Below are 20,871 nucleotides of genomic sequence, written 5' to 3'. Positions count from 1 at the left end.
GGACAGACGACCTTACTCTTTTTCACGTACAACCAGGGAATCGAAACCGCACCAGTTGACTCAGTGACAGACTTTATGATTTAGTGCACACATGCTACATGTAACTATTCGGCCATTCAACTCCCCCCCCCCCCCCATTAAAGGACAATATTTGTATCCACCAATATCACAAATATAATTTTAACGCCAAAATATTTGCTAAATTTTTTGGCTTCAAAGAGGATAACTCTTGTTTTTCCATCAGTTGCTGCTTCTTCAAATCCTTGTTACACAGATCTCTGTTTTAAAATTTTATTTGGAATGTGTTTAACCATCACATATTTAATATTGGTGGACACCAACAGTGTAGAAAATAGTACCTAGTGTGAGAGTGACAAAATATTTTGGTTATAAATTTCTGTACTAGTCTGAAGAATTATTGGCAATTCCTTTAGACGTTTGTTCTGTAAGGGTCTGGTAAAGTGTGGGTTATATCTAGGTAAAGGCAGGTGAGGGTTCAGTAAAGTGTGGGTTATATCTAGGTTAAGGCAGGTGAGGGTTCAGTAAAGTGTGGGTTATATCTAGGTTAAGGCATGTGAAGGTCCAGTAAAGTGTGGGTTATATCTAGGTTAAGACATGTGAGGGTCTAGTAAGGTGTGGGTTATATCTAGGTTAAGGCATGTGAGGGCCCAGTAAAGTGTGGGATATATCTAGGTTAAGGCAGGTGAGGGTCCAGTAAAGTGTGGGTTAAGGTCACAAAATCTCAAAAACATTGATCATCATCTTAAACAGACAGAAGTAAAAACAATCTTAACCCATAAAGTTAAATACAAATGTGAAATGTTTGGAAACCATTTATTAATGTTTACAAATTATAATATATACATGAGTGATTGAGATGAAGCAACTATAACAGATATATTGATCAATGATCTTCATAAAACTTGGGTAATTGGTTTCCCGTTAGATTAACTCGTTCTACTCCATCTTTAGTAATGGCCGCCAGTCGAATAATACCCCCACTAGATCCATCTCTATTCATAGCAAGAGATAAAGCTGAAATAGAATCAGTAGCAGTTATAATATAGAAAGGGAGAGCGAGAAATGGGGTTTATCTTTCACTCAACACAAACTATGCCATTTCGGGACTAACACATGGTTCAATTTTATTTCAATAATTCACTTGCATTTAGGGGTCTTTAGCAGTAGGAGGACCCGGAGAAAACCCTCAAGGTTGGACAGATGACCCAACTCCTTGTCACGTACAACAAGGTAATTGAAACGTGCTAATCATTCGGCCATCCAGTTCCCCATATAGAAAGGGCACTGGCGCTACAGCCAGATCTTAAACATGCATTCCACAATGTGTACACAGGACCTTCGTTTTTTTGACCCATCCAAATTACTATACGTTGTCCCCTGTCGTGCACCACTGACTAAGGTGGAAACCACGACAGACAATTCTGGTGGACTTTCTCGGCCAACACAGGGTTCAAAATTATAATATCAATGTTCGGGAGGTAAATTAACTTGTTGTTTTGTCAGAAGAGCAGCATGATCGATCCCCATCCTGGGTAATTGTTATTTCCTCTTGTCTTTAATTATGGAAATGAAAGGGATTCAATTTCTCATCAACACAATGAACCAGTTTCGTCAAGAAAAGTTGTAGGCCAATAGGACTCGCTGCCATTCACGAAAGTTGTAGGTCCCAAAATTTAGTTGTGGGCCCAATAAATATTAAAATAACACACGTACACTACCCCACCCCAAATGCCTTTATTTCTAAGTTCTAGCCATTTGGGACAGGTGAAAAGTTAAAATATGTATTTAATATTGATTGGCTGTACACATTACAATTTTAACTTTTGAAGGATTTAATGTTAATACTTTGTGTAAAGAAAGATAAAAATCATTCCACCCCTATTTTACCCAGACTTGATATTTATTTTTTCTGTAATAAATAAATATTTACTTGTAGTTGTAATAATCTTAATGATTATATACTATTCAAAAAAAGTAGGGGATATTTGATTTTTAAGTGTTATTAAAGTCACCTAATGAAACTGACGAAGAAACAAATGACAAAATGAAATGAAGTTCACATTCATCGATTTATTCCAAATGATCGTTAGACTAAGTAAGGCACAGACTGACCATTATAAGAGTAAAATGATACCCGGGGTCAAACAGCAAAGTTACCACAGCATCACAACCAAGTCAGTAACGGGTAAATCCTCCTCTGTTTGCCAAACAAGCATTGATCCGACGTGGCATACTCCTAATGAGACGTCTAAGGTCATTTTGGTCCAGATTGTCCCATTCCTGTTGCAACGCAGCAGCAAGTTCTTGGACATTGGCAGGACGTTGTTGTAACCTCTGTCCAAGCATGTCCCAGACATGCTCGATGGGGGAGAGGTAGGGACTCAGTGCTGGCCAAGGTAATGTGGTGATGTTCTGTTGTTGGAGGTAACCTGTAACGATCCTGGCCCTGTGACATCTTGCGTTGTCATCCTGGAAGATGAAACGGCGGCCATGACGTCGTGCCAACGGCACAACATGGACTGCCAAGATGTTGTCCCGGTAGTACTGGCCTGTAACACGCCCTGCAACAACATGTAAAGCCGTTCTTCCAGCATTAGTGATGCCTCCCCACACCATAACAGAATCACCCCCAAATCGATCATGTCTGATGACGTTAACGTCTTGGAAGCGCTCGTTTCGACGACGCCACACCCTCCTACGTCTGTCCAAAAAATCAACAGTGAACCTTGACTCATCTGAAAACATCACATTGCTCCAGCGTCGATTATCCCAGTGTTGACGATCCCTACACCAACGACGTCTTGCCTGAATGTGATGATCTCTCAAACAAGGGATCACGCGAGGACGTCGGGCGCGAAGGTGACACCTATGCAGTCGATTCCGAATCGTCTGGCCACTCACTCTCACACCAGTGTCTGTTTGAAGACGAGCGCTGATCTGATTTGCTGTGATGACACGATTTCTCAAGGCCAAGGTACGGATAAATCGATCCTGGGCTTGAGTTGTCGCCCTTGGTCGACCTGAGCTTGGTCTGTCCTGTACAGATTGTGTATCACATGTCTGGACCATAGCCTGCTTATGACAGACTGAGAAACATTCATCGTCCGCGCCACAACCGCCTGTGTTGTGCCGATCTGTAGCATGCCAAGGGCACGTGACCTTTCATTTTGGGTAAGCCGACGCATATCAAAATTTATTTTCTGGTCACTAAAACAATTAAACTGATGTTTCCACCCTGGAATTCAATGCCACAATGACTGTAACATTCAAAGTCAGAGTCGTGCAAATCTTGGGTTGGACCCCCATGATGATCCCAAGCATCACCTGCATTCCATGCGGTAGCTATTGGTGCGTTTGGGCGTCACATGTAACTGGAAATGTTTCTTCTGTTAGGTTCTATAGTGACTTTTTTCATAGTCATTTGCATATTTTAGTATTATGCCCCCAAAATCAAATATCCCCTACTTTTTTTGAATAGTATATATAGGTCTATTAGTACTGACAATATATCTCAAAATTCCATTCACATAGAAATCTGAAGATTATGGATTAAAATGGCCCTTTACACTCTCCGAAAATTAACAGAAAATATTGTTCATTTGAATGAAATGAAATAAAACTGGCCTTCAGGTCCTTCCAGACATAGATTAATGTCTTACATTTCAATAAACATGTTAAATTTACTGTCCGGTAGCAACAATCATTTTATTTGTTTCATTCATCATGACGTGTGGAACTGACCGTGACCTCTTTCAAAATGAAAGTAAACTATCACGGCTGTTTGACAGACGACACATCATTTTTTATCATTATTAAACTGACCTGATGTCACACGTTGGGATAGTCCATATTTATGAAACCATAAACTCTTTGTTATTCTTTCTATATATGACATATTGTACGTGCCTGTTTTCGAAGACTTGGGTCTCCATTACGGTAGTGAAATCGTCATTAAAGAAATAGACTTGATAATCAAGTCTGCTAGTAAATTACGAGAGTTAGAAAGAATGACGGGAAAGGTCACTCGTTTTTACATCACTGGAATTGTATTGTTACCAGTAGTTAGGCTTTCAGGGAATTTTCAGCTCTGCTTTTTCAATTTCATTTTTACAAGACAAAGAATTTATATCATGTGAATTTTTATTATTGGATTCATGACAGTACAGTGGATGGACTAGTTTAGTAGCACAGTTTGGATTTCACAATTGAAGGAATTATAATATGCCGGATTATGCATGTGTGTATTCAATATCGGATAAAGACAAATAAGACAGTAAGTAAGGCATACTATCGGAACACACATTCATCTATTCCATACTTGATTAAAATGGTTAAATAATATTCTGCCTAACTCTGGGAGCGTGCTGATATTTGCAAGCACAACCTCACTCACTCACGATTTCTTTCGGTGGACAATTTTATTTTCATTTCCGATAATGAAATACAGTTAAATATCTGGATGAAATATATTACGGATAGGGACAACATAAATATTTTCAAAGGAGAATTTGATAGAACCATGAACAAAATATCCATGACACATATTTTTCCGACAAAAACAGTCGGCTCACAGGGCCGACCCACCATCTTCAAAATAAAAAGATGTCGGCCCGCCAAGTTATTTATCGGCGCTGGGCGGACGGACCGACGTAAATTTTAAACACTGCAATGAACTAAGACTTACTGTCACAAGAGAGAGAGAGAGAAATGGGGTTAATGTCCATGTGACAAAAACTAGGTCATTTCGGGACTAACATATGGTTTAATTTTATTTCAATAATTCGCTTGCGCGTAGGGGTCTTTAGCAGTGGGAGGACCCGGAGAAAACCCACGAGGTTGAACAGGCAACCCTACTCCTTGTCACGTACAACCGGGGATTCGAAATCACACCAGGTGACTCAATGACAGGCCTTATGATACAGCACGCACAAGCTAATCATTCGGCCATCCAACCAACCTACTTTGACGAGGGGGGACAGAAGCGTTTCCTCCTTGTCTTCAAATTTTAACTGCCAAGGATACATTAATGAGCCCAGTTTCTTGTCCCAGCCGAACAATATCAGTTTCATCCCCTTGACATGGTTGTGTCCAATAATCCCCAAAGAAAACACACTGATGGGTACAACTCACCATTTGCTACGAAAGGTAGACATTCTTCTTTAGTCATATTTTTCTTAAACTGTGAATCAACGTAACCATAGAGATATGTACTTCCTGATCCCCCGATAGCAAATGGCTGCCTTATTACCATACCACCAAGTGGTACAGCAAAAACCTGGATAAAAAATAACATCAAAACATTTATAAAATGTAAAACGAATGGGGTGTAACATCCTTCCCTTACTGGACGAGGAAATGTTTAACATCCTGCACTGACTGGACACAAATGTTTAACATCCTGCACTGACTGACGAGGAAATGTTTAACATCCTACACGGACTGGGCGAGGAAATGTTTAACATCCTACACGGACTGGGCGAGGAAATGTTTAACATCCTGCGCTTACTGGGCGAGGAAATGTTTAACATCCTGCACTGAATGTGCAAGGAAATGTTTAACATCCTGCACTGACTGGGCGAGGGAATTTTTAACATCCTGTACTGACTGGGCAAGGAAATGTTTAACATCCTGTACTGACTGGGTGAGGGAAGACTGGCATATCCAATACAGAGTGCAATGAGGGAAATTTTGTTCGGACAACGGCACTATGGCCTAGTTTTATTTTGAATTACAGCTGTCAAAGATTCTTTTACATGCACATCAATGCATACACGAGACATCAGCTTTTTGTCCCTTCCAAATGTTTAGCCACTGTCCCTTACCAGACGCTCAGTCCTGCACCACAAGGGGAAAACACAACGGAAAATCCTGAACCACCATGGATCTCTTTATTAAATGCAGAAATCTAAATTTATTGTAAAGAAATTTCACACAGCAATGCATAAAAAAAATCTGCTAAGCTTTAACTTTTATTTTCTGTATTGCGTTCACAAGATCGTATTGCGTTCACAAGATCATATTGCGTTCTGTATTGCGTTCAAACTTTCAAAGGAAAGATAAATCCACTCAAAATTACAACAGGGTAACAAAATTTCTTTACAGAAGTCTTCCATGTTACCATTTTCACAAGCTTTTATAAATTTGGAAGTACACTGGGAGATAATTTGGAGACTTGCTCAGACTGGAGCCCATTTTATTATAGAATAGCGAAAAATAGCAATGGTCACAATAAGCTTGTAATACTATTGACCAATAGCGAATTGTCATTAAGTGGAGCCTTAATTTTGTGAAACATGCTTATCGGGTTTTGTTTTATTATTAGAATGGACAAAAAGCAATGACCACAGGAAGCTGGTTAATAATTCACACCAGGGTGAAAGATAACAAAAATGAAATGTGGTTTAACGTCCTACTGTTCTGCTCCGAACTGGGCTAATGAAGACTGGCTTACTCTTACATCGAATTCGAACTATCAAGGGATCTTTTACGTGCATGGCAATGTGTACATGGGACCTCGGTTTTTCGTCCCATCCAAACGACTACTAGACAGATGTCCTTGTCAGGCCCTCCGTCCTGCATCACTGACAAGGGGGAACCACGAAAAACAATATAAATGGCCACAGGAAGCTGGTTCATAATTCACACCAGAGTGAAAGATAATGAAAACCAGAAACTGTTTTAACTACGAACCTGTCCTCCTTCCTTTTTATCCCAACCGGCTACAATAATACCAGCCGAGATGTTGTCACGGTGATCATAACATAATTCTTTAAATTTGTGAGCTGCTGTTTGTACAAACGGTTCTTCTCCCATCTCCATTCTAAATATAATAAATAAACAAGTTAGATTGCCAGAAAATGGAACAAACACCCACAGTACAAAAAGGCAATAATGTCAATTCTTAAGTTCTATGACACAATCAAGGGCAATCACTCCATAAGTAATTGTCAAAATTTGGTGATATTCTACAGGCTTCTTTGCTTCACTAAACCAAAGAATGTATATAATATAAGATTCAAGCAGATCAAATAATAACTTTTGATACTAGAACATTCTACAAAGTGAGCAAGAGCAAAAACTCTGGAAGATAAGGTCAGAAATTCCTGATCATTTGATAACACTATTTGTCATTTTAGCATGAATAAGATAAAGCAGAACCACTTGATGTCAACAACCTTTCACACCAACATTATACATTTCACATAGAATCAGGTTAAAGGTGCACTTACTGATAGAAATTCAGCTGATATTTGACGACATCTGCAACGGCTTGCGTGTCGGCTGCTGAACCGGATCGACAACAATAAATCTTATCTGAAATTTTTGTTAATTTATCTGTAACTCTATTGGCAATATACGCCCTGAAAATATAAGCAAACAATAGATAGAGAATAGTACTGGATTAAAAAGGTCTATTAGATATTCGATGAACAATAGTGCCATCACACTGTTTTATTGATGAGATGAATTAAGATTCACCTTCTTGTTATTCACGGTATTCAATTGCGAGATCGTAAACCAAAACGTTAAGTCAAGTTTTTAACAAGGTTAAAGTTCAACGTACCCCGATGTTGTTCTAGAATCTGCACCAATCACAACACCACCATCAAATTCTACAGCAGCTATAGTTGTCTAAAAAAAATACAAATGACAGAATACAGTCAAAACTATCAAAGTTCATAAAGCCCATTTTTGGTAATTTTTCTTGAAGCTTCGAAGGTTGAGAGGATATTTATATTAACAATTTCCTCTATGCAACCCCCCCCCCCCTCCCAACCCCTTTTTATGGAATGTTTTGTCAATAAACTATTTTTCTGAAATATAAAAATGTACTTTAAAATACAGTCAACAGACTAAGCCTATTACGGTACAATTATTAGTCTATTTCTGACTTGTTATTATCAAATCTTGATTGCATCATCAATTAATATTCTATGACACTGACAAGATAAATAATGGTTCCTGTTTTTTTTATATAATTAAAACAGAAGAAAAGTTTATATAAGTAGGGTGGCCCATGATAAATATAATTCCCACTTATACTGATATTCATATACTGTTTTGATATAATGCCACCACTATTCATACTGGCTGGGAATGCCAGTTAACTCGTTCACAAATATCAAAATACATGTACATGGATTGATTCATCCTAGCGGCATTGGTTGACTCGTAAACACGCCCATGGCGACTAAATTTGTTACTGGGCGAATGAATTAAAAAAAAAAAGCCTTAGAAATACATGTACAATGTATCATGCCGTAGAATAGCTGAAAAACATTTAACGGTAAATTTGATAATCCCGGAAATATACAAACTGATTATTGATAGGAATTAGTTACAGTAAGTTGCCTTTGTGAAAATAGGCCATGTGGCAAATAACGCATTGACAGGTAATTTTGATAACCCCATTAACTTGCTGGTTTTTCTTAACAAGGCCAATACTTGACCGATTGCTATCCCAAAATAATTATTCTCTGTGAGCACGGTGCATTCACTGGTCAATAATAACATATTCAATATTACCTATATATTAATAATAATAACCATTTCTATACATAAAGAACAATTTTTGTCACAAATCCATTTGAAATTCAACAATATGATGCTACTTTATTGTCTTTATTACCAAAACATCTCGGTCATAAACAGAGAGAGAGAGAGAAATGGGGTTTAACGGCCACTCGACACAGACTAGGTCATTTCGGGACTAACATATAGTTTAATTTTATTTCAATAATTCGCTTGCGCGTAGGGGTCTTTAGCAGTGGAAGGAAACCGGAGGACCCAGAGAAAAACCCACGAGGTTGGACTGTTATTGGTTCCTGGTTTCTATACCTCAACTATTTTATAACATCCGTTGATTTAGTTTTATATTATATAGGCCTATGCCACGTACAACCGGGGAATTGAAACTCCGCCAGTTGACTCAATGACAGACCGTATGATACAGCGCGCGCGTGCTAAACCATTCGGCCATCCAACCCCGGCCATAAACACTTAAAACAGTCAACCAAGCTAGTTGATTATTGGGCAAATAAATGTTCAAAATGAAATGGGGTTAAAGGTTCTACTGTTCTGCTCCGACTTGGCTAATAAAGACAACATACGACATATAGTGTGCTATGAGTGAAATTTTTCTCGGGCAGTGGCTCTATGGCCTACTTTTATATCGAATTCCAACTGCCAAGGGATCTTTTATGTGCATGTCAGTATATGTATATACTCGGGACTCGGTTTTTCTTTCCATCCAAATGACAAGACGGCTGTCCTGCACCAATGACAGGGGTGAAACCACATCAACAAATCCTGATGAACATTCTTGGCCAATGAAGTGATGGAACACGCGATCTCCAGGCTAGCGAGCCAACATTTATAATAATCCAACATTTTTATTTTGATAAAATGTGTTAGTCCATTTGATAGAATTTATGCAATAATTGTTCATGTGTGTTGAATAGTTGTGATAGACTACATTTTTTTATTTTACTTGATATCATTTAATTAAATCTTGTATTCCTATATTAAATTTAATTATTGTTCATGTGTGTTGAATAAAAAAAAACTTGAGCAAGTTTAGTCTATTAATTGCGGTACAGCACGAATTTTCGTTTATGATAAAAATACCATTCCTAAATTTGGAATATTGGTTGAGCGCAGTTATGAACCGGTCTGCGCAGACGTCAGTTCAGAATGGCCGCCACATTCAAATGAATGTTGTTTGTGTTTTTATATCGTACAGTTCTACATGAAAATAGTGTTGGATTATTATAAATTTGTGTCAGATGTGTCAGGAAATGATTCCTGTTGGTGATCAAAGAAGAATCACTGCGAAAAATAGACGGTAAGGATTCCAAAATAGCCTTAGAACCGAGACGAGGAAAAGTCTTATTTTCATACTAGTTGCCAATAGAAGCTGGCAGTAACGGATAGAGTCCAGGTACTAGGACTATCATATTTCGTTACTAAAGTAACTACGGTATGACACACTACAGAGGTGGGAACAGCAATGTCCTCTCCTCGTATGGATGCAACAGAACTGAAAGAAAAATAACTGTTTTAACAGTTTTTGAGACATCTGCTCAATTGTGTGATATTATATTAATACTACTACCACTACTCAACTGTAGCCTACTAGTATTAGAGTCTATACGGAGACGCTACACAAATGTGACAAAATATTCCATCCATGATCATGATTCCTCAAATGAAAGTGGTGACATCATATAAAATATACGTCCTAGACATTTATAAAAATGAATAAAACTGAAAGAAATGTCTAAATTGATAAATACCCCTGTCGTAAGTTCTGTTTTAAGCCAGTCGGGCGTCAAATTCGACATAAAAGCCGGTTCGCGATTTTTGCTTATCATGCTGGTAGCCATGTTGGAAAATAACAGTAGAGAACATGCGAAGGGAAATAACTCCATAAATTTAGTCTACCAGGGTTGAGACTACTGTTGCTCTTCCGACATTGCCAATGTTAAATCAGTGCCATTCTAAAATTCCTGAACATGTCACAATCATCTAACAATCTAGATTTATCTTTATACACCCTGTCAAAGGAGATTGTAGACTATGACTTCAGTTTCGCACGTGATTTCCACTATTTCATGTCTGTTTCCACTAGTTCCCGATCCTTCCGGGTCAAAATCATGAATATTCATTAAACCTGGCAGAATATGTACATTCTGAGCTGACACCCTTCTTCGATTCTAGACAATAACAAATATTGCCAAGTCAGAGAGAGAAGGGGGCGGGGGGGGGGGGTAGGAGAATTACTATAAATAGACTGACCACGGTGGCTCAGAGAGTAAAACGTTTCGTTTTCTATCCCTGTGTTGGCTGAGAAAGTTCATCGGATTTTCCGTCGTGGTTCGCCCTTGTCAGTGGTGCAGGACAGAGGACCCGTGTATACATTGGTGTGCACGTAAAAGATCCCCTAACAGTTGTAATTTGATATAACAATAGGTCGTGGCACCGCTGTCCAGGCAAAATTTCCCCCATAGCACACTGTATGGCGTATACCCGTCTTCATTAGCCCACCCGGAGTAGAACAGTAGAACGTTAAACCCCATTTCATTCCATTTGAGTAACGATCTATAGGGAAGTAATTACTAGCCTTGATCCTTTTAAGGAATTTTTAAATTAATAGTTCAAGAACATCCGCGAGTAAAAAAAATAGATTTTAGAAAACGTACTAGTGACCCTGATATTAGTAAAATCATAGGACAAAGAGAACAGCATAAGCAGAATTTGATTGAACACAAAATTAGAATCTCAATTTATCAAGCACTTTAGCTGTTTACGACGTTAGCTAAAACATGAATTATAGATTTGCCTTAAAGGGAGTGCAATTCTATTCTTTGGAACCTCCAGAGAGACGAAAATGGATTTAAAGCACATATAAAGAAAAGAAATGAAATGAAATGAAATGGGGTTTAACGTCCTACTGTTCTGCTCCTAACCTGGGCTAATGAAGACGGGCATACGCCGCACAGTGTGCTATGAGGGACATTTTGCCCGGGCAGCGGCGCTACGGCCTACTATTATATCAAATTCCAACTGCCAAGGGATCTTTTACGTGCACGCCAATGTGTACACGGGACCTCGGTTTTTCGTCCCATCCGAACGACTAGACAGCTGTCCTTGTCAGCCCCTCCGTTAAAGCACATATAACATAACATAACATAACATCCAAATTTATATAGCGCAATAAATACTCCTATTAGGAGTTCCAAATGCGTTTGCAAAGTTATACATTTTGGTTCCATTTCATCCACAGTGTTGTATGAACAGGTGAGTTTTCAGTCTTGTTTTGAAAATGCAGACGAACTTCGATTCTTTTATATGAAGGGGTAGTGATCGAATTCCACAAATGAGCTGAAGAGTGCTGGAATGAACGTTTGGTCAACAAGAGTATTTTAAATAGTATTCGTTTGTGTACAGGAATATTGTAAAATAGTACAATTTGTTGACCAGAATAAAGATTGGGACATATTATTCAGTTACAACAAGAGTGGTATTGAACCTCTAAGCAATTATTATAAAATTGTTATTTTGTCCTTTGTGAAAGAGCCATTACTAATTACTTCCGCATTGTCTTGTAGGATATTTTGTTTGTGCTCATTACAAACCTTGTAATACACGATTCGTGTACTGGTTATAAACTGTTCATTGTGTCTTTGGATATTCACAGCAAGATAACAACATCAATATTGAAATGGACCAATATTGATGTGTAATTCGTGGTTAGCATGTGCGCGCTGTATCATAAGGACTGTCATTGAGTCAACTGGCGTGGGTCGCCTGTCCAATCTCGTAGACAGGGATATGGGGTTTAACGTCCACTCGACATAAACTAGGTTATTTCGGGACTAACATATGGTTCAATTTTATTCAATAATTCGCTTGCCCATAGGTGTCTTTAGCCGTGGGAAGAAACCAGAAGACCTGGAGAAAACCCACGAGGTTGGACAGGCGACCCTTCTCCCTGTCACGTACAACCGGGGAAACGAAACCACGTCAGTAGACCCAGTGTCAGACCTATGATACAACGCGCACGTGCTAATCAGTCGGCCAACCAACGGTTAGATCTATTAGATAAGGATAATTTCAAGTTTGGTCAGAGGTCACGAGATATAAACAAGGGTCGCGCTAATCCCAACCCTACCCTGAACCTAGCCCTAACCTTATTTACATCCCATCGACCTTGACGAAAATTGAGCTGACCTTAACAAATAGATTTAGCCGCCATCCAACTCCCCTTGGACTATATGACAATGACATATTATGTTTTTGTACCTTGTCTTGAAATATCTTATATACTCTGAAGTATTGATAGATAACCATCAAGTCATGAATTATACAAGATGTTTTTCATCAGTGCATCTTAGTCACTTTAAATCTAATAAAGTGACATCACTATGTATCATAGTTATACGACCAAATATGGCAATGTGCCATGCTAACATCAATATACCAGTCTTTATCGATCTGCAGTTTTCTCGTTCAATTTATTACTCCTCATCTCGCCCACAAAACAAATATAACAAAAAGATAAAATCACAAAAAAAAAAAAAAAAAATAAAAAAAAAAAAAAAAATCCTCAAAAAGTAAAAAATCTTGGATTAATTGTGTCATGTTGGCCTAGTTCTGATCGATATTATGCTGTCCTCGTTTAGAAAAAATAAAGAAATAGTTCCGTTTTTATAAAAAGAGGATTAACCGTAAACAAACAGTTTAGCCCCAAGGATGACCTATATGTTATAATTACTCGTTCATTGGGCTTGGTTGTTTTTATCACCGATAAACATCAGTCGATAACTGAAACAGAAAAAAAAAGCAGGGCTGTTTAGCACATCATCTGTCTATAAAGGTTCGATTTATCGGCGCCGATAGCTGAACAGTCAAAGGTTTATAATGGAAACCCAGAGAGAGGCTGACTGGGTATAGCTCTGGGCCCTCGGACCCACTAGTTCCCCTTCCCCCCACACACACACCGGCTCTCCCCATCGCGGCGAAGAACACGTGCCATGATCTATCAGTATCTATCTATTTCCTCGGATTTAGGCTATTATATATTTCTCACTAGATGCTAAGATGAATTTTATTGATGTTGGATTTCTTTGTATCCCAAATAGCAAGACAACTCCCATGTATCTACAAAGCTCCGATTTATCGTCGCCGATACCTGATCGAACAAAATACCAAGCCTATTTATTTCAACAACACGCATATTTCTGTATTTCACAAACATGTGTTACCATAGAGAAATTGGGTTAAAGAAGGGAAGAATACACCACACAGTGTGCCATAATGGAAAGTTTGCCCTGACAGCTAGCGCTACGTCCTGCTCTTATTTCAAATTCCAGCTGTCAAGGGTTCTTTTACATGTACATGTAAGTGAATGTGTACGCGAGACCTCGGGTTTCGGTCCCATCCGAACCACTAGACACTGTCCTTGCAAGGCCACCCACCCTGCACCACTGACAAGGGGGAATCAGTCCGGATTATCCCGAGGAACACTGGGAGAGAACCCGAGACCTCCTGGTTTAGCAAACCAGCGAGTTACTCACTGAGCCACTGCGGCTTCCTTGTGTTACCATAATAATCGAGAAAGGGTAAGCTTTGCAGAACAGAGAGAGAGAGCGAGAGAGAGAGAGAGAGAGAGAGAGAGGGGGGGGGGGGGTAACGTCCACTCGACACAAACTATAGGTTATTTCGGGAATAACATATGGTTCAATTTTATTCAATAATTCGCTTGCGCGTATAGGGGTCTTTAGCAGTGGGAGGAAACCGGAGGACCCGGAGAAAACCTACAAGGTTGGACAGGCGAACCTACTCCTTGTCACGTACAACCTTCAAAAACAGATGTCCGTTTTATACTATTATGAGACTAACAGAGTGTTTAACGGAGTTTAGATAAAACTGTGACAAATAAGTGCAGTTTTCATACATTTGAAACTAGATATCTGACATCGAAATATGTCACCCTGTAGTTTAATAATTTGATAGAACATCTGATCCATAAATCGCCATAAGTACTAATGGGAAATACCCCGTCTCAAAGCTTAAAGATACATTGGTCCCAAAATGACCTAGTTTGTGTCGAGTGGACGTTAAACCCCAGTGAGAGAAATGGGGTTAACGTCCACTCGACACAAACTAGGTCATTTCGGGACTAACATATGTTTCAATTTTATTTCCATATTTCGCTTGCGCGTAGGGGTCTTTAACAGTGGGAAGAACCGGGAGTAAACCCACGAGGTTGGACAGGCGAACGTACTCCTTGTCACGTACAACCGGGGAATCGAAACCACGCCAGTTGACTCAATGACAGACTTTATGATAAAGCGCGCACGTGCTAACCATTCAGCCATCCCCCCCCCCTCTCTCTGTGTAAAGATGCATTATATAAGAACTAAATCTGTCTATCACAGGTTTTTATTTTGGTTTCAAATGTTATATAAATTATTATTTATACATTTATTCACATGACAAGCCTATAATCAACACTTCAAACCACTTGATGGCCGATATTTAAATGGATTAGAACATCCGCGAGATGTAAACTAGTAAGCTCTTTGTGTATATTTTATATAAACAACTACTACTCAACCCACATGAAGTCAATCTGAATAAAATTAATTTTATTTTATTTTTGATTTACATTGACTTTAAGTCTTACAGCTGTCAGAGAAGAATGTAGGTATGTCAACTCCCCTTGAGCAAAGACTATGCAAACTATGTGATAGCAACCACAGGCGTCTGTAACGTGGAAAATATTTCAAAAATAACATCAAACTATGACTAAGTATACATTGTATGTCTAAAGTCTATTACGTCCAGGGTGTCACGAACGCTAAGTGGGTAAGACGCTGTTCGCTAGTGTTCGATCCCTGCATTGACCGAGAAAGTTCATCCCGATTTTCCGGCGTGGTTTCCCCATGTCAGTGATGCATTGGAATGCACGTAAAAGATCCCTTGGCAGTTGGAATTCGATTTAAGAGGTGATAGTGCCGCTGCCCGGGCAAAATTTCCCTCATAGCACACTGTATGGCGTATGCCCGTCTTCATTAGCCCATTTCGTCTCGTGATCTTAAACACTGTGTATAAATGTAAAGTCAATGGGATATTAACTTAGGCCTCTATAGTGCCCACAACATTTTTTTAAAGGGGTAAAGTGCTTGGAGACGTTTCTACCGTGACGTCTTAAATGACAGCTGGGAGCACGTGTTCGGACTCAATTTGAGATTTCCAGAATAGCCTAGCAGCCAAACCCCATTTTAAGCCTTGACATGGAAATATAGCCCACCTAACGTTTTTTGATGGATTATATATCTTCAATATGTGTAGATTCAGAATTCGGATGATGCCACCCTGGAACCCTTGAGGAAATTTAGGTAAATTCATGACATATTCTCTTGGACCTAGGTTTGAAGGTGGTTTCTGAAGGAATTCCAGCCCCTAAAAACGTGAAATATAGGTTTTCGGTGGATTATGTATCTTCAATATATTTAGATTCAGAATCCGGATGATGCCACTCTAGTTCCGATAACTCTTTTTTCTAGCCTCAATATCTCTTTATTCTGGTTACAATAACTCTCTATTCTAGTCCAGTAACTCTTTATTCTAGCCCTAATAACTCTTTATTCTAGCCCCAATAACTCTTTATTCTAGCCCTAATAGCTCTCTATTCTAGCCCAATAACCCTTTATTCTAGCCCTAATAACTCTTTATTCTAGCTCCAATAACTCTTTATTCTGGCTCCGATAACTCTTTATTCTAGCTCAAATAACTCTTTATTCTAGCTAGCTAGCTACAATAACTCTTTACTCTAGCTACAATAACTCTTTATTCTTGCTACAAGGACTCTCCATTGTGGCTACAATAACTCGTTATTCTAACTCCGATGCTAGCCTCAATACAACGTTATTCTAACTCCAATACCACTTCATTCTAACTCCAAGAAACTATCTGAAATACTGTCCTTCAGTTGTCTAATCGAATTGTTTAGCATTCAGGTGATCACCCGAGCTAACAAACTGGGCATACTCCATGCATTGTGGCGTGGTTTCGTTTCCCCGGTTGTGTGTGACAATTAGGGTCGCCTGTCCTGTCACTGTTAAAGACCCTTACGCGCAAGCGGATTTTTGAAATAAAATTGAACCATATGTTAGTCCCGAAATGACCTAGTTTGTCTCGAGTGGACGTTAACCCCATCCCTCTTGCTCACTATTTAATACATGATCATCATGGTGATATGAATGAAATGAATATACTACGGGACCTCGGTTCACTGATCACTCCATCCGATGAACTATGCGTCTGGGTGGGGAACGTCTACTACTAATCTTCCATTTGCATGTTAGTTAGAAATACACCCATCTCAATAAATTTTATCAGCAACACCCCCTATAATTACTAAAATCTGGCCCGAATCAGAAATCGTAGTCTCACCCGTGGAATCCCGCCTTAAGGGAGATAACTGAAATCGATATAATGCTCCGTCATCCAGTGACTCAATGCTTATAGCGCTGAACACCGTTGGTTAAAACTAAATGCGTAGATTCATTAATTAAACGATTTATTTGTCATGGGTCAAACTGACCGGAATGATCGAGTATTTCCTTATAAAAACTTTCTAGTGTTTCCCCAGTCTTCCAAATAAACAGAGGCCATAGAACGAGAAGAACGTGCAAATCTAACGTGGTTTAACAGTTAACCGCATTCTGCAGGGGGAATTCCCGATGTCGTAAAGACTATAAATAGTAACAGTAGTTATATATTATATTTTGGCGAGAAGTCGTGTACCGCCTACCTATATATATGACCTGACGTGTAAAGGATGTGGTGTGACTCAGTCTGATGAAATAGTTTTAGTCTGTTATAGAAGTTAGGACACTAGTTAAATGAGGACTGTCCTGCACGAGACACGTGTTTTAACATGTTGTATTCCAAACAGTGCGTTCTTTAAATGACGTCACCATGTAACACGAGGCCAGGTAAGATAAGTTAAAATATTTGTAAATCATTCATCAGATCTTTCTTGACATTTCCGTATTTAATCAAACCAAGAAATATAATTAATGAAATATTTCACCCCACTTTCTTGGTACTCGTTAAGCCCACTTTCCTGGAAATGAAACTTAAGTCGATTATATTTGAAAATAATACGTAGTTTAACGTTATATTTTTCTGCATCAACCGGGATAATGAACACGGGTTTATCACATGCATTTTGTTATGAGAGACATTTTACCCCGGTAGCGGCGTGTCAGCACTATTCATCGAATTCCAACAGTCAACGGTGATATATATCCATTATAACACATGGATGGAAGAAAGTTGAAGACGGTTTACAACATTTCAGGTGCCATTCATAAAGTTGTAATAATTTATGAGGGAATATTCTCGAATATTAAAGCACGTGTTACGGTGAGTAGGCGACCTGGGCTATATTGTAGTAGGTGGATGTAATAGATAAAATATATTACAAATCAATAATTAACCCCATGTTTATATAAAAATAGATCAATAATAGGTAGGTACATGTACTATCAGTGGGTAGGTAATATTGTATACAATAATATATCATAGGTAGATAATACTGTATATTATATACCATAGGTAGGTATACAATATATCAATAGTATAATACTGTATGTACAGGGGGACACGGTCGCTAAGTGTGTTAGACGCTGGCTCGTTAGTCTGGAGGTCGGGTGTTCGATCCCTGCGTTGGCCGAGAAAGTTCATCCAGATTTTCCGGCGTGGTTCACCCTTATCAGTGATGCAGCTGTCTAGTCGTTCGGATGGGACGAAATCTCGAGGTCCCGTGTACACATTGGCGTGCACGTAAAAGATCCCTTGACAGTTGGAATTCGATATAAAAGTAGGCCGTAGTGTCGCTGTCCGGGCAAAAATTTATGTATATGGCCTATGCACGTCTTCATTAGCCCAGTTCGGAGCAGAACAGTAGGATGTTAAACATCATTTCTTTTCATTTCACAATGCATATACAATATACATATTGTTTTAGGACGCCTTATCGTGTAGAGGCTATTCACCGACCTACGTTATGACACATCAAATCTTACGTTGTTTAGTTTTGTTGCAGAGAGAGAGAGGGAGAGGGATTAACGTTCACTCACTTTACTCAAACTAGGTCATTACGGGACTAGCACATGGTTAAATTTTATTTTAATAATTCGCTTGCGCATAGAGGTGTTTGTCAGCAGTGGCAGGATACCAGGCGACCCTACTCCTGGTCAAGCACAAGAGGGGAATCAAACCACGCCACTTGACTCAGTGACAGACCTTATCATCTAAAGCGCACGCCTTCAAGTGAACGGCAACATGAAAGATTGTTTTATAGTGAGTATGGAACTTGAGGAGTTTTATTCCCAGTTGAGATTTCACAGCCATGCAGAGAGGCCGGTTGAAAAGTACATACATGGCTATGATAAGAGGGGGGGGGGCAGACCTTATCATCTAAAGCGCACGCCTTCAAGTGAACGGCAACATGAAAGATTGTTTTATAGTGAGCATGGAACTTGAGGAGTTTTATTCCCAGTTGAGATTTCACAGCCATGCAGAGAGGCCGGTTGAAAAGTACATACATGGCTATGATAAGGGGGGGGGGGGGGGTGACATCCCTTCTGGCGCCGCCGCTGTTTACATTTAATACAACGGGTATCCTGACGAAAACCCATATAGTATTATTATCGGACAAACGAGTAGAAGGGTCAATAAAGGGACATTATTTCCAGTTCTGTTATTATCGGAGGGGTGTCGACTACATACATGACACATGCGCTCTCAATAAATGGCGTATACGTTTAAACCAGAGACCTACATATAAGGCTCTGGTTTAAACTACTAGCAGTTCCATTATGATCATTATATCGGTCGACATGACGTCATTGAGAGCCAATTTGCCAAAAAAATTGTAATACAGACTCAATCAATAACAATTATTATACTCACAGTTTTAATTAAATTCATTAATTTTATCTTATTTTCAACTCAACATTAGCTTATATTGATAGCAAGCCCGACCGTTCTTTATACAGGGCGTGGTGGGGGCGTGGTGGGGAGGGGCGGTGGCTCAAGGAGTAAGCCACTGGCCTATTAACCAGAAAGTCTTGGGCTTGATTCCAGTGTAAGCTAAAAAAGTTTCCCGGGATTGGTCAGCGTTGTTTCCCCTTGTCAGTGGTGCGCCCAGTCGTTCGGATGGAACGGAAACCGAGATCACTTGTCACGTGTGAACGTTTGAATATACATAAAAGAATCCCAGGCAGCTGGAATTTGAAATCTGTCCGAGCAGACTTTCCCTTCTAGCACACTGTATGGCGCACGTTCGTCTTCATTAGCACACTGATGCAGAAACGTAGGACGTTTAACCCATTTCATTTCATCTTTAATCTGCCGATAACAGTAGGACCCCCACCCCACCCATCATTGAAGCGCATCTACATATTTTCTTTTTAGAATATTTATGGACTGATATATTGGCTGTCTCTTTAAAAGAACATTATGCAAGAGCTAAATCTACCTATTATAGGTCTTTCTTTAGGCCTGAAATGTTATCTAAACTATTAATTAGACATTAATTTATAACCTATCCAGACCATATTCAACTCCCGATGGCATCGGATACTCGAGATTTTAGCTAGATTAGAACGGTTCGCCATTTAAATATTTAATTCAAAAATGGCAAAGCGAGGCTAAGACTCGAATATTCCAGTGCCCTGGTTACAACTATGCACACATCTTGTCAAAACTACAAATAGTGATAACTTGATAACGTGGCTCAGAATGAAGTAATTTGAAAGAAATTTTCAATATTTTAATTTTACATTATCTATTTTTGAACGATTATAGCAAGAATGGTCAGCTCTTTATCTAAATCTTACATAATGTATCTTTAAATGAGAGGTTTTTCTTTAAATAGTTGTTTACAACCCCATTCACGTTGTTTATATAACTACACGCGGTTCACCTGTAACACAAGGTGAAGGTCATAATTTTTAAAGTACAACATAACAACGAACAAAATGTCACAGTATCGGATAATAAAAATATATTTTATACAATCTGACTGTCTGATACAATGAGAGAGAGAGGGAGAGAGAGAGAGAGAGAGAGAGAGAGATTAACGTCCACTCGACACAAACTAGGTCATTTCGAGACTAACATATGGTTTAATTTTTATTTCAATAATTGGCTTGCGCGTAGGGGTCTTTAGCAGTGGGAGGAAACCGGAGGAACCGGAGAAAACCCACGAGGTTGGACAGGCGACCCTACTCAATGACAGACCTTATGATACATTAACGCACACGCGAT

General features: G+C 39.1%; 1 protein-coding gene across 1 annotated transcript; it reads right to left on the bottom strand.

The window, feature by feature from the left end:
* Positions 1-815: 815 nt before the first annotated feature.
* LOC126828888 (proteasome subunit beta type-6) lies at positions 816-10,439 on the bottom strand. The gene is made up of 6 exons (XM_050558968.1): positions 10,317-10,439; positions 7,586-7,653; positions 7,251-7,382; positions 6,712-6,841; positions 5,152-5,296; positions 816-1,035 (listed from the first exon to the last, which is right to left on the bottom strand). Exons 1-6 carry the CDS (start codon positions 10,404-10,406, stop codon positions 905-907), a joined length of 696 nt encoding a protein of 231 aa, XP_050414925.1. The 5' UTR covers positions 10,407-10,439; the 3' UTR covers positions 816-904.
* Between the last annotated feature and the right edge of the window lie 10,432 nt (positions 10,440-20,871).

Source organism: Patella vulgata, chromosome 7, assembly GCF_932274485.2.
Source record: "Patella vulgata chromosome 7, xgPatVulg1.2, whole genome shotgun sequence".
In the NCBI taxonomy this organism is placed as follows: domain Eukaryota; kingdom Metazoa; phylum Mollusca; class Gastropoda; family Patellidae; genus Patella; species Patella vulgata.
This window is presented reverse-complemented; position numbering and strand designations above follow the sequence as displayed.

Excerpts from the sequence above, each read along its gene's own strand:
- LOC126828888 (XM_050558968.1), bottom strand. The coding sequence starts at position 10,406 with ATGGCTACCAGCATGATAAGCAAAAATCGCGAACCGGCTTTTATGTCG. Across the intron at positions 6,842-7,250 it reads TATCAGCTGAATTTCTATCA|AATGGAGATGGGAGAAGAAC; the intron begins GTAAGTGCACCT and ends TATTATATTTAG. Across the intron at positions 1,036-5,151 it reads TCTACCTTTCGTAGCAAATG|CTTTATCTCTTGCTATGAAT; the intron begins GTGAGTTGTACC and ends ATTCTATTTCAG.